We start from the raw sequence: 13725 nt of genomic DNA on the forward strand, positions 1-13725 counted from the left end.
CTTCACAGAAATGAGGAGTGACTTGCAACTGTTACACAGTACTTTACAAAGACACCATGTTTGGCATTACTGGTAGAAAATGTGAAGTCTATTTTAACATGATTTTATTGTTTTTTCAGCGTGTATGTCGGTGGCTTCTAGCAGTCTACGATCTACCCAGCTGGGGTCGCTGTGAGCTGGCACTGTCGCTTCTTCTGGAGCACAGCGCCCCCTATTCCCTAGAAGATGTGGTGCAGGCAGTGCAAGAGTCCCACGACAGGGAATTTATCAAGCGAGTGCTCGCCAAAGAATGTCCCATCTGCCTCTCGGTTTTCCCTCACAGCAAAGTTAGGGTTACTTGACAGACGCTTTTGAGTCACTAAATAATTTTCTGAATGATTTCCATTTCTTGATTTTCTACTTCCTCCCACCTCCCCTTCTCAGATGCAGTCTCTCACGTCGTGTCAGTGCTCTGTGTGCTGTGGTTGTTTTCAGCAGCACTTTACCATCGCTGTAAGGGACAAACACATCAGAGACATGGTGTGTCCAGTCTGTTGGGAGCCTGACATCAATGACCCCGAACACCTCAACAGCTACTTCTCCACCCTGGACATCCAGGTAGGAAGCAAATAAACCGGGAAAGGAATGAGAATGTCTCTCCTCTCTCTGACTGCTACATTGTCATCTTGTCAACCACAACTATAAAGCCTGCCATCACTTACAGTTCAGTAAAACAATGAACTGCATTTTTTTGTTTTTTCTTTGCTCAGTTGTTGTTTCTCTGCAGAGCTTTTCTAAAATGGATTAAATGTCTTGATGTTATATTAATGAGCAGAACATTGGCTTCACTCTGTTAGCTGTTAGCTGAGCAGGGTACGATTTAGTGTCTCTACTTCTTTGAGTTTATTTCCAATCCAATATTTTGGACAATGTACAAAATATACAAGAGGTTAATGTACCAACATTCTTGTACACAAACGTTTGGTTGCCAGAAAATTCAGTTGACAAACAACATCTAACTTTGCTGTTTGGGTTGAAAATGAATTACAGGCTGCTGAGCAGCAGTTTCAAAATGCTGTTTCCTGCAAGTTTTGGAGGGACTGATTATGTTTTTTCTCCTGTTTAACAGTAAAACATATTTTCATTCCTTTCTCAGATTATTATTTATGTCATCGATTATAGTTCTGCCCATAAAATATCAAAAACCTGAACATGTACACAACATGTATCTTTAGTTATTGCAATATTGTTTTTCTAGGCTTACTAATTATACAGAACTTTAATTTTTATTCCGATTTTTTTACATTCATGAGAGTAATATTGTAAGAGAGGGGTAGTAATCACTTTCATTTTGGTCATATCATTATGTCCTAATGCAGTGCATGTCCAGGTCAGTCTGTGGAACACCTGTGTTAGAGTTAGTGCGTTACAATCAGTGTTGAGGTCTGGAATCTTTATATTTCTATTACTGGAGACAAAGGGTGAAATGAAGTATTAATATTATATTAATACCTGTGATTGTGACTGTCAGCACCAGTTTTTATTCACAGTGGTGTGAGAAGGTGTTTGCCTCATTCCTGAGGTCCTATTTTTTATATGTTTGTCACACTGAAATATTTCAGATCATCATACAAATTTAAATATTAGACAAAGATGACACAAGTAAACACAAAATGAGGGTGTTAGTATTATTGTTATGATAATAATAATTATTATTATTATTATTATTATTGTGGCCCTGTGTGGAAAAAGTGATTAAAAATTAAAAGCACTTTAAGAAATCTCTTAAATAAGACTTAAACAGGACCAGACATCCTGCTGTGATCCAAGGAAATTCAGGAACAAATGAGAACATAAGTAATTGATATCTCTTGTATAAAAAATAAGTATAAAAACATAGAAATGGTGAAAACATGGAACAGTGGTGAACCTTTCCAGGAGTGGCCGGCTGACCAAAGTTACACCAAGAGTGACTCAATAGGAACATAAAGGCTCGTCTCAGTTTTGCCAGAAAACATCTTGATGATTGATGAATATTCTCCGGACTGACAAGACAAAACTTTAACTTTTTGGAAAGTGTGATGTGCCATTTCATCTGGAGTGAAAGTAGCACAGCATTTCAGAAAAGGAACATTACACCAACAGTAAAATATGGTGGTGGTAGTGTGATGGTCTGGGGCTGCCTCAGGACCTGAAGACTTGTTGTGGTAAATGGAACCATGAACTCTGCTGTCTACCAAAACATCCTGGAGGAAAATGTCCAGCCATCTGTTCATGACCTCAAGCTGAAGTGCACTTCTGTTCTGCAGCAGGACAATGATCCGAAACACACCAGCAAGTCCACCTCAGAGTCGCTGAAGAAAAACAAAATGAAGACTTTGGAGTCACTGTTCTGATCTGAACATGATTGCGATGCCATGGCACGACCTTAAAAAGGTTCAATCTCAAAAACCTTCCAGTTTGGCTGAATTACAACAATTTTGCAAAGACAAGTGGGCCGAAATTCCCCCACAGCGCTGTTAACGACTCATGCCAGTTATGTTATGTGTGGCTGTGTTCAGACAGGAATAGGACCCAAGGTGCAGACTCCGGAGACAGTCGTGAACTCAAAACAGCTTTAATGTAAAACTCAAAATATAACATAACTGGAAAAAATCAAACTAAACTTAAACCAGAGGACTGACAGAACACACAGCAAAATAAACGGTAAATCGCGACACAGACACCGAGAAACACAGGGCTTAAATACACAGAGGGAGCAATCTGGGAATGAATAACAGGAGGGAAACACAGCTGGGGCAAATCAGGCCTAACGAGACAAGGGGAAGCAAAACCAGATACATTAACCTCAGACAAGGACCTTCAAAATAAAACAGGAAACATGACACAAACTGAACTAAAGACACAGACTCGCACGCACTGCAACAGAGGGAACAGAGACGTGGGACCAGGGCAGACATAGACACTGACTGGACACGGGGATATAGCAACTAAGGATACACAGAGACGCCAACTAGACAAGGGGATACAGCTGACAGGGGAGACAGAGCAACTAGAGAAGACAGACATAAACCATAAGACAGAACTCAAAGAAAGCAAGACTAGAAATAATAAATAATATAATAAACTCAAAAACCCTGGGACAACGACCCAGGCATCCTAACAACTTATTTGAAACTCCTGATTGCAGTTTTTGCCTCAACCAGTTATTAGGGGGCAAGAGTTTTTTCACCCACCGCCGTATGTCTGGATTTTTTTCCTCTTAATAAGAAACACGTCACTTAGAAACGGCATTTTGTCTTTACTTGTGTTATTTTATTAAAGGTGTTCATATTTAAGAGTGACAAACATACAACGCATTGTTTGCAGTATGAGTAAAACCTGGGAAAGAGTGACCGACACCATACTTGGTGAAGATCTTCCAGAGATCTTCTACTCTGTACAAATGTTTTTACAGGAAGAACAGGACTAGTCGTGACAGGTAAATCAGTCTTTACATGTACATTCTGTGAAGTTAACGTTCTAAAACTTGGTCTTCACAGCTGCGAGAGTGTCTAGAGCCAGAAGTCTACGAGCTTTTTCACAAGAAGCTGACAGAGCAGGCTTTAATCAAGGACCCCAAATTTCTCTGGTGCTGTCACGTGAGTACAGGATCAATATTTGCAACAAAATCTCAATGAACAAATTACTTAATGTAATTACTTAATTTCTATTTAAAAGTGATGCAAGTTTGAGTACACGTTTTTGGATTATTGATGCTTCACATGTGTTAAAGATTCAATTTTCTTTATATGAAACAATAGTGCAGTAAGTAGTTTTGCAAACTTTGAAATTGAATTGGTGACCAGTGAAGAGCTCACTTTTCCCAGATGGAAGCTATAGTCTTTAAGTCTGACGTCATTAGCCGTGCCTGGGCCCAAACTCTGCTGCAGGTTCATAGGTCAAACGATCACTGCGGCATCACTGAGAGTTGAAAAATTGTCTAAATTCTTCCATCTGTAATAAAATGATCAGCGTTCTGCTCTACCAGGTGTAACAATTGAGTTTAACATCCAGGCATCCATGAAAACGGAATTTATGACATTTAACGGAGTTAGAAGTTAGCAGGAAGTTAGCTCGCTAGCTTCCATCTAAATACAATATAGCATGTCCTGACTGAGGGAGTTCAGAAACAAATTCAAACGTACAGCTCTGTTATCACTTCCAACATAAATGAAGACAGAAAACTAAACAGCAGTGACGTTTGTAGGGTTACTGAAGTTTGGCTAGCTGGTACATGATGATGTGCTATGTGATCACTAGCGACACAGCTATTTTAGCATGACATAAACACAGTGAAGCTGGAGGATGAACACTAACTTCAGAGTCCGTGACACAGATGCAAAACAGACCCCAACACTCCCATCACAATGGCTCACAGGGAGAAGGTTCTATATGTAACTCCAGTGCTGGGAAAAATATTTACCTCTTCCCCAATTTCACTGCTGTACTAGACATGACAGGGTTAAAAATGAGAAGGAAAGCAGGTGAGAAACAAAGTCACTGATGTCTGTCAGTCTGGAACAGGGTACAGAACCATTTCAGAGGCACTGGGACTCCAGTAAACCATAATGAGAGCCAATGGACTATGTGCACGTTAGCATATGCTACTTCCGGTGCGGAAACTCCTGTGGGGAGCTTTGTTTCCGGTGTCCTATTCGCACCTGGTTTACGGTCCAAAACAAGTTAAGCAAATGAATCAAGCGGCGATTTACATTTCTATAGATGTCTCGGGCATTTACCCAATATATCTGTAAATGATGTTCATCGACTTGTTGATATTTTTTCCTGCGCCTCAGAGCAAAAGAGAAAAGGGATTCAAATGTTATATTTCTCAGCTGTCCCTCGTTTATCGCGGGTGTTATGTTCTAAAAATAACCAGGATAGGTGAAATCAAGTAGCCGATTTTATTTTTTGACGGTGCAAAACGTTTCGTGGACATCGTGGACATAAAGCACTGCACTTCAGAGTCACATTGCTAGCGATCGATGCAGCGATTCTGTACTGTACAGGAGAGACGTCACGGAGGAGATCGTCTGCAGCGATCAGGACGCAGGACACAATGTGACGTAAAAAAAAACGTGCAAACTTGCACTAAAAAATCTGCGAAACAGCGAGGTGAAAGGTGAACCGCGTTATAGCGAGGGACCACTGTAATTTTGAAGGCAAGTCACAACATACCCTTCGTACATACTAATGTATAGAAACCGTTACCAGCAGTCATTCATTTTTTTGTGTGGCTTTTTTCACGGTTTGTTAACATGCTGTGTAGGTGTGTACTTGACTAGCTGATCTCGACATAACGGGAAACATCTGGTTTGACTATTCTTCACCTGTAGTTTGAATGCTGAACATTTGCCTGTTTAAATCATGAGACCAGTCACTATACAGAGATGTGCTTCTGAATGTGGACGATGTGTCTTCTGCTGCAGTGATGCAGTTCTGCTTGTGTTGAGTGATGTAAACAACTGATCGATCTAAACGCTTTAAACGTCAAAACTGATCATTAGATTTTGTATAACACAACAGTGGTGAGTGTTCCCACCTTCTGCTCTTTGTAACTTAACGCAATCTTTCTGTTTTCGAGTTTTGGACATGGTTTTGGAGGATATCTTCGCAGTAGCGATTGACCGCAAAGTAAAGCTACCGGAAATGTACAACCCCACATCCGGTCTCAAACCAGGAAGTTAGCATTTTCTCGTGCACAGGGTCAATATCTACAAATGAAGAAAAATGTTCCTATTTGGCATAACCTTTAAAAATGCTCACACACCCCAATGTGGCTGAATTAAAACAATTCTGCAAAGAGTGGGACAAAATTCTTCCTCAACAATATGACTGACTCATTGCCAGTTATTAGTTCAGCAATTTATTTTGAAAAGGCTGTAATGAATGAATTAATCTTACCCTGTGTTCTTGCTTGCAGAGTGCTTGGTAACTACATGAGAGTCTGTGCACTCTGTGTCATGGAGCTTTCAAGATCCATTGAAATGATTTAATTAAAAACACCTTTTTACTTAAACAACTCAACCGAATACAAGAAGTCATTTTCATGGACTATGATTGCGTTATAGTGTTATTGTACAATGAAATTTCTATCTTGTCCTCTCCTTTCCCTTCTCGTGTTTGTTCTCCTCAGTGCTCATATGGATTCATCTATGATGGAGACCAGTTGAAGGTCACCTGTTTTCAATGTCGAAACAGTTTCTGTGCTCACTGTAAAAAGCCTGTAAGTTTCTCTTTGTGTATTCTTGTTTTCTTACCACTTTATGTTTGGTTTCACTTTTTCTGCAGAGCTGCAGTCTTATCCATTTGTTAAGCCATAAAAATATGACATTCCAAGCACATCTGCTCTTCACAACTCTTTTAAGAACCTTAACATTAAAGTTATGTCCTAAATAGTCCAAAAATACGAAACTGAAGGAATCATTACATTTCCCCCTCACAGTGGGGAAAACATAATAACAGTGTGCGATGGGGGGGGGGGGGGCTGGTATGAATAAAGAAAGAAAAAAGAATGCTTGGGCCTTGCTAGCATAATGGACGGGTTTTGACGGGGATGAAGCATCATCAAATTTGCTTCCAAGCCAAAGACTATAAAATATGATAAAGCATATCTCGCCTTTGGCTTCACCTGCACAGCGGTGGGTGATGAGGAGAGGCAGCAGTGTGTCGTCTGTCTTAAAGTGCAAGCTTGTGACAGTTTAAAGCCTAACAAGCTAAGATGCCACTTGGAGACAAAACATCCAGAGCACAAAGACAAGTCAGCTGACCTTTTCAGACAAAAACTGCTCAACAGTGTCTCTTTACTAAAGCTGCATCTGTGCTGGCAATGCTCAGCTCAGCTCCTATAAAGTTGCCTACCGAGCACTGTGTGAAAAACCGCACACAGTTATGGAGGAATTAATACTGTTTGCTGATAACGTATGTCAGATTCATTGATGAAGATGCTGAGGGAGGAATTGCTTTTCTGCAAACAAGTTCCTGCCAGAGCCAGCGCAGAGAAACTGTTCAAAAACATCGAGGACTGTGTGGGGATCTGCACAGACGGCTGTGGCTGGGAAGCCAGGAGGGCTGCAAGTGTTAATCGAACACGTCTCCCCCAATGTGCAGCGGACGCACTGTAAGATACACCGCGAAGCACTAGTGTCTAAACAGCTGAGTCCTGAGCTGAATGACATAATGAGTGATGTCGTCGCCACAGTCAACTGCATCAAAACACGACCTGTGAAAGCCTGGATTTTCTCCTCACTGTGTGAAGAAACGGGCTCCGGCCACAGCTCTGCATCACAGTGAGTTCCACCTGCTGTTACGTGGGACGGTGCCGTCCACGCTCTTTGAACTTCGAGAGGAGGTCTGCATGTTTTTGAATGAAGAGGGCAGTGATCTTACCAACAGATTTAACTGTAGCAATGTTTTCATGAAACGGGCATACCTCAGTGACATGTTCCTGAAACTCAATGAACTGAATGTGCAGATGCAGGGCACAAACGCTCAGCTCCCACATCTGGCAGATAAACTCACATCACTTGTCAGAAAACTTGAGATGTGGCAGCAGCGAGTGAAAGATGGAAATATGGACTCATCTGAGAATTTGAAATCATTTACTGAGACAACAAGCTGCAGAGTGATCTCATGCACGACGTCTGATTCAAAGACCCTGGCTGTACCACTATACTTACTCCCCCCCTTCCTTCTTTCACCTAATGGTATGATCCCAGTCTGTCTAGGAATGTAATGGGCAGCACGGTGTGCCCATCAAAATAAAGTCTCACCCCTGCCTCCAGGCTGTTAATAAGTGACACGTGGTGGGATGTATATATAATTATATTATGGGCTAGATGGGGCTCATAAGTTTGACACCCCTGGGCTAATATTTTATTTTGTGAAGTAGTCCTCGTAGACTTGTGCTTGTGTGCAATCCAAGCCTTTATAAATATTATAAATGTTTCTAATTTAAAAGAAAATGAAATATTATGTGATTATAAATATCTTTCTATGTAACTGTTACAATAGTAATTCATTTTTATATGCTCTGTTCTGTACTCATTGGTAAACATTGTTTGTGTGCAGTGGGAGTCTCAGCATGCTGGTCTGTCCTGTGAACAGTTCCAGTCCTGGAAAAGAGAGAATGATCCAGAATATCAGAGACAGGGCCTGGCTGGATACCTCAGAGACAACGGCATCAGTAAGTACACACATATGAACACACACAAACTCTGATTAGTTGTGTAAACGTAACCCATGGAGTCCTCTTCACTAAAGTCCTGTGATGCATGGGCAGCCAAGTTTGTGAATGTGATAACTTGAAAATGAGGCAAGACAATCCTGGTTACCTCAACCTTAAGGTTAAGGGCAGAGGTCAAGTTTTCTAAAAATTTGCTGCTGGTTCACCTGACACGACACAACACGGGGGCGGTCAGCTTGTTGCGTTTGTGTTTCCAGTTATTTCAGCTGTCACTTCCAGTCCTCTGACTGGACTGTCCTTAACCTCTTAAGCATACATGCCTAACCCTAAATGCGATCTCCTCGCTTTTGCCCCCGTATCTGGGGGTGTTGGTACTTAAGAGGTCAAGATTAGGGGTGCAACGATACTCGTATCGATATTGAACTGTTCGATGCAGTGCTTTCGGTTCGGTACGCATATGTATCGAACAATACAACATTTGTAATTTATTTTATCAACTTTCCTTCTGACGATGCTGTCTGTGTTGAGAGCTCAGTGGATCTGCGTTCGACTTATCCGCCTAGGCTGCACTGTCGAGCGCAGATCCACTGAGCACAGCGCAAGCTAGCAAGACAGAAGCTAAGCTCGTAGCAACATAGCAAACTGAACCTCCCCCACCCTCATTCAGATCTGGCGTTTGGAACTAATTTGGTCTTCATGTGAAGCATGACCCTGAAGGTCAAAAGTAAAACAGTATGTTGGATGTGCCATGCAATGCTCAATTACATTGGTGGGAACTAGTGTGTTAGCGCAGTTAGCTCGTTAACGTGTTGGCCGTCCAGCCCCACACACGGGGCGATCCGCGGTAGCTCGTTAACGGAGATTTGCCGTGTTGTGGCGTTAACGTCATTTCAGATTAACGCTGATAGCACTAGTGGGAACACAACGAATATGACTGCACATTTACTCCGACATCATCCTAGTGCAAAGACAAGTGGAAGCAGACAAAAACAACAAGCACGCATGCATGCTACAAACTTTACCCGAGTCATTTAGACAGCCGTTAGCACAGGATTCTCCTTATGGGGACCTGATATGTTTAATATGCTGCTGAGAATATAGCCCAGAAGAAGCTATAGTACAGCTTTTATTTTGGAAAGAGCCATTTCTCTGTAATAAACTCTCTTTTCCAAAGATGAGTGATTTCTCGATCTTAGATTTATTTTTTTTATTACTTTGTTGTTTCAGCAACATTAAATTTAAAAACTGTACTTTTGAGTTAAAATATATATTTATAATTTTAATAAATTACAAATTAAAAAGGCATGAACATTTTTTTTTTGTATTGAAAAAAATATCGAACCATGACACCAAAGTATCGAACCGAACCGAACCGTGAAGTTTGTGTATCGTTGCACCCCTAGTTAAGATATGTAGTATGCTGGGACCACTGCATACTACATATCTTAAGGAAAGGGGAGGCATAATTAACCAACTGGCCAGAGCTGAGGCAGTCGAGGTGGTAGTGGCATCTGACAAGGATGACTCCTCGTGGCATGTCTCAGTGGGGCCCCAGGGCAAACTCAGGACACAATGGAGAGATTATATCTCTCGGGTGGCCTGGGAACACTTTGGTGTGTAAAATGGATGGATGGATGGGAGCTACATTACCCAGCCTCCCACCCCTGAACCCACTGAACTAAGCCAGAAATCATAGCCCCCACCTCCCAAGATTCAGGCATGAGCTAACAGCAGGTTTGACTCCATGCTTTTTGCCCTTGTACCTAATTTCAACGGGCACTATGGCTGCACACACGGGATCTAAACCCACTCTTTCTCCAACAACGCCCAGAGTCAAACCAGAGTTTGGTAGACCAAGGTCTGCATGCAGCCTGAGTCCACCATAGCCTGGTGTACAGCCCTTTGGTGCCTTACTGGAACGTTGTACGTCACTCCCAGGCCAGGGGAAGGTGCTGGGAGGCCAGTGACACGGAAAACCTGTCCCACCTCCATCAGTGGGCACTCCGTGTGGATGCCCACACCAGCACTCCTGCCCTGTCGTCTGTGTGACTTCCTGTGAGATGGGTCCAGTGCCTGTAGCTCCCAGGACCTGCAGAGGGGAAGCAGAGGAGAACAGGTCAGTAGGGAGTTTCTGTGGGGCGCAACAGTCGGTGGTGCTGGAGGAGAGCCGAGGATTCTTCTCCTCGGGGCCGGCACAGGCAGATTCCCCACCGACGACTGTATCCACCCAGGGTCCTCCATCCACCGTAGTAGTTGGTTGTCCACCAAAGTCACTGCTGCATCAAGGCTCCCTGGCCGATGGCCGAGGACCCATTCTGCTGTCTTCTCAATGAGTTGGTACTTGACGACAAACTCCAGCAGCCACCTTTTCCTCCTTCCCAGGGTTTGACTGCAGCTACCTGGCTGCCATGACACGGAGCCTCCAAGCGTAGGCAAACGTGTGATCCTTTGCCTCCATCTGACAGCCCTTGAACCGGCGGCGGTGATCTTGTGGAGCAGATGTTCCCAAACTCTCCCCACGAGGGCAACAGCAGGCTCAGCATTGCTGTCTGGGCCTCCCCAGAGGGCAGGGGAGAGACCCGCAGCCCTGACTCTGCCCTCAGTCACTGCCATGGCTCTACGTAGCTTTGACACACCTCACAGCGATGCCTGGACTGGCTGCACATGCTGTGGGTCCAACATCTCTCATCATGTAGTTGATAGCGCCACTATGGCAAGCTTTGTGCTGCTGGTTAACACAACACAACACAGGGGTGGTCACAAACACTTCTTTTGCTGTATCTTTTGTGTTTCCGGGCTGGCTGCAGTGCAGCCACAAACGAAACCCTGCTACCACACTCAGCTCAAGTCTTTCAAATTGATGCCATGTGTGAACTTCAGTGTTTAGTCCTGGCTTCTGCCAGTAATTTTTCTGATAAAAGTGGAAAACAAGAGCAAACTTTAATGTTTTATCATTAAAGCATCATAACTACTATATGATGACATGAGCCTGTCACGGTGGCGCATCATTGTGATGTCATAGGATGTTGTATTGAAAAAATAAAATGCAGTTTCATATGATATTCATTTGTTTTCACTCATCGTGAAGTTTGTTTCATCCATGGCCAAAAAAACCCACCATGAGAAGCTTTCTGTGGGACGTACAAATCTGAAACCAAACACTTACAGAGCTGAGCATATCTCTGTCTTAGCATTATGATTATGAACAGCCCATAATGCACTCTGTGTTGTGTTGCTGCTCTGCAAACTATGTCTCATGATGTCTATGTATGTTTCAGACAGGTCTGTGGTGTAAGTACACAAACATGCACATTTATGCATGCGTTGTTATCCTCCTGTCCATGCTGTGTAACCGAGTAAGGTTACAGTATATGAACAAAGGTATTGGGCCGCACCTCTGTTTGAATTCAGGTGTGCTCAGTCTGTTGCCACAGGTATATGACACCTAGACATGCAGTTTGCCTTTGTGTTATTCTAAAGAGCTCCCTGAATTTGAGTGTGATGCTGTAACATGATGCCACTGCTGAAACAAGTCAGCTGGTGAAAGTCTTCCCTCCTGAATATTCCACAATCAGCTTTAAGTGCTATTATTACAAAATGAAAGCGTTTAGGAGCCAAAGCAGCTCAGCCATATAAACTTACAGAGCAAGGTCATCGAGTGCTGAGATCCATGACATTAACTGTGTAACAAGTATATATAAGTAAAGTTAACTCATTTATGTCAGGAAAGGTGTTGAAAGTACGTCAGACTAAAATGGTTTTCTTGAATGTAATGCTACCTGTGTGTCCTCTCCTTCCTCCCTCCTTCTAGCTTGTCCTAACTGTCGCTTTCAGTATGCGCTGTCTAAAGGAGGCTGCATGCATTTCTGCTGCTCACAGTGTCGTTACCAGTTCTGCAGTGGCTGCAACAACCCTTTCCACACTGTAAGTCTGTCACATACAGTCCTCTTCATGGTGTCATTTTCCAAGGAGTCATTTGAGCCATGTGATACTCTACCTAGGATACATGTGTGACAGAGAGGTGTGGAGTAGTCATCTACTAATGCTCAGGCTGGTGGTTTAGTCCCTGGCTGCAACAGTCTGCATGCAAGTGCCCTTCTGCAAGGTACTAACCCCGCTGCTCTCCGATGTACACATTAGAGTGTAAGTGGGTGAATTAGGCCAGTTCTATAGAGCACTTTGAGTCCTCAGGTGAAGTAGAAAAAGAACCAGTCCACATCTGATTATTTCACACAGACTGTGGGTAGTGAAAACACGTGTACAACTTTGGCAATTTTCTCTTAGATTTATTTTTTATCCCTAAAAAAGGAGAGCAGCATGTGATCATTAAAACACTGTTTTTGATTTGTTTTGTGTGAAATCTTGAGTGACTGAAACAAAAGTAAGCACTTCATAACGCTGCAGACGAGGCACTGATCCTCATGTTTGATCTGGGCCACAGCATTTCTTGTTCTGAAGGTGCAACCTTTGACCTCAGCAGCTTTGGAAAAGGCTCTCCGACATAAATTCACTGATGACACGAATGCAGCACACAGATTTGTTTTCTTGTTTTTGGCTGTTTCACATGAGACATTCAAAACAGCTGTTGGCAGCTGCGGTGTTTGTTCAATTCATTGGTGTTTGGTGCAAAAGTTCATCAACATCTTTCCAGTAAACAGAAACCAGCATTGATGCATTCATTACAATTTAGTTTTGCGTGTATTTCATCTGGGAAAGTGGACGAAATGATGACACGTGTGAAGTTCAGTTGCACATTTTTATGTCCTGTCTTTTAAAAACACTATTAGTGTTTAGTGAAGGGTCACAGTTTCCTTTTGTTTTTTAATTTTTATTAATTTCAGTGTTACGTGAGCAGACTGAGGGGAAAAATAACAATGGCTGTCGTTTTCTCTTTTGTTTCCCATCAGACCTGTGCAGTGGACCAGTGCACGGTGTCTGGACTGCATGCCCATCATCCTAGAGACTGTCTCTTCTATCTGAGAGACTGGGAACCATCCAGGCTGCAGGCTTTGCTCCAGGTAAACACACATACATGTAACTGTGGAATGACACACAAGGATGGGAAGAGAAGAGGGAAACAAGAGACAAGGACACACAAACACACATAAACACAGACACAGAGAGGACACAGAGGACAAAGACACAAGGCGAGCCTAAATGTGCAAAAAGCTAACATAGAATAAACTCAGGACTACAAAATGAACCTTAACCCTTTAAAGCCGGTCAGAGCGGGCACGCTCCGTTTTGCGTAATTACTTTTAAATCCTTGTAGCACTGCAACCACGTAAGCTAGCGCAATAATTTGTTTTGCATATGAAACCAGAGGAGTTGTACTTACATCTGATGCCATCAGCTTGTCCTCGGTCACAGTTTCCTTCCACATAAAGCTTTGCAAAAACTGCATAAAAAGCTCTTGCAGGAACAAAAACATAATATTCCAGAAACACGCTTTGCCGATCTGATCAGCTGTTCATAACACTTCCTACATTGGAATAGACGTTAGTGTGAACTATCACATG

At 42.7% G+C, this 13725-nt stretch overlaps 1 protein-coding gene across 3 annotated transcripts in view; it reads left to right on the plus strand.

Moving 5' to 3' along the window:
* rnf31 (ring finger protein 31) overlaps nucleotides 1–13725 on the plus strand; it is a 56144-nt gene that overhangs the window by 32871 nt on the left and 9548 nt on the right. For all 3 annotated transcript variants that reach the window (XR_013903216.1, XM_026150332.2, XM_080292727.1), the window contains 7 exons: nucleotides 120–326; nucleotides 424–597; nucleotides 3522–3620; nucleotides 6158–6247; nucleotides 8092–8206; nucleotides 12018–12130; nucleotides 13114–13224. Coding sequence is in view for 2 of the 3 variants with exons in the window: in XM_026150332.2 (XP_026006117.1) it covers nucleotides 120–326; nucleotides 424–597; nucleotides 3522–3620; nucleotides 6158–6247; nucleotides 8092–8206; nucleotides 12018–12130; nucleotides 13114–13224 (909 nt within the window). In the remaining variant the exon portion in view is untranslated. The remainder of the gene's footprint in view (nucleotides 1–119; nucleotides 327–423; nucleotides 598–3521; nucleotides 3621–6157; nucleotides 6248–8091; nucleotides 8207–12017; nucleotides 12131–13113; nucleotides 13225–13725) is intronic.

The sequence above is a fragment of the Astatotilapia calliptera genome, chromosome 18 (assembly GCF_964374335.1).
Source record: "Astatotilapia calliptera chromosome 18, fAstCal68.1, whole genome shotgun sequence".
NCBI classification, from domain to species: domain Eukaryota; kingdom Metazoa; phylum Chordata; class Actinopteri; order Cichliformes; family Cichlidae; genus Astatotilapia; species Astatotilapia calliptera.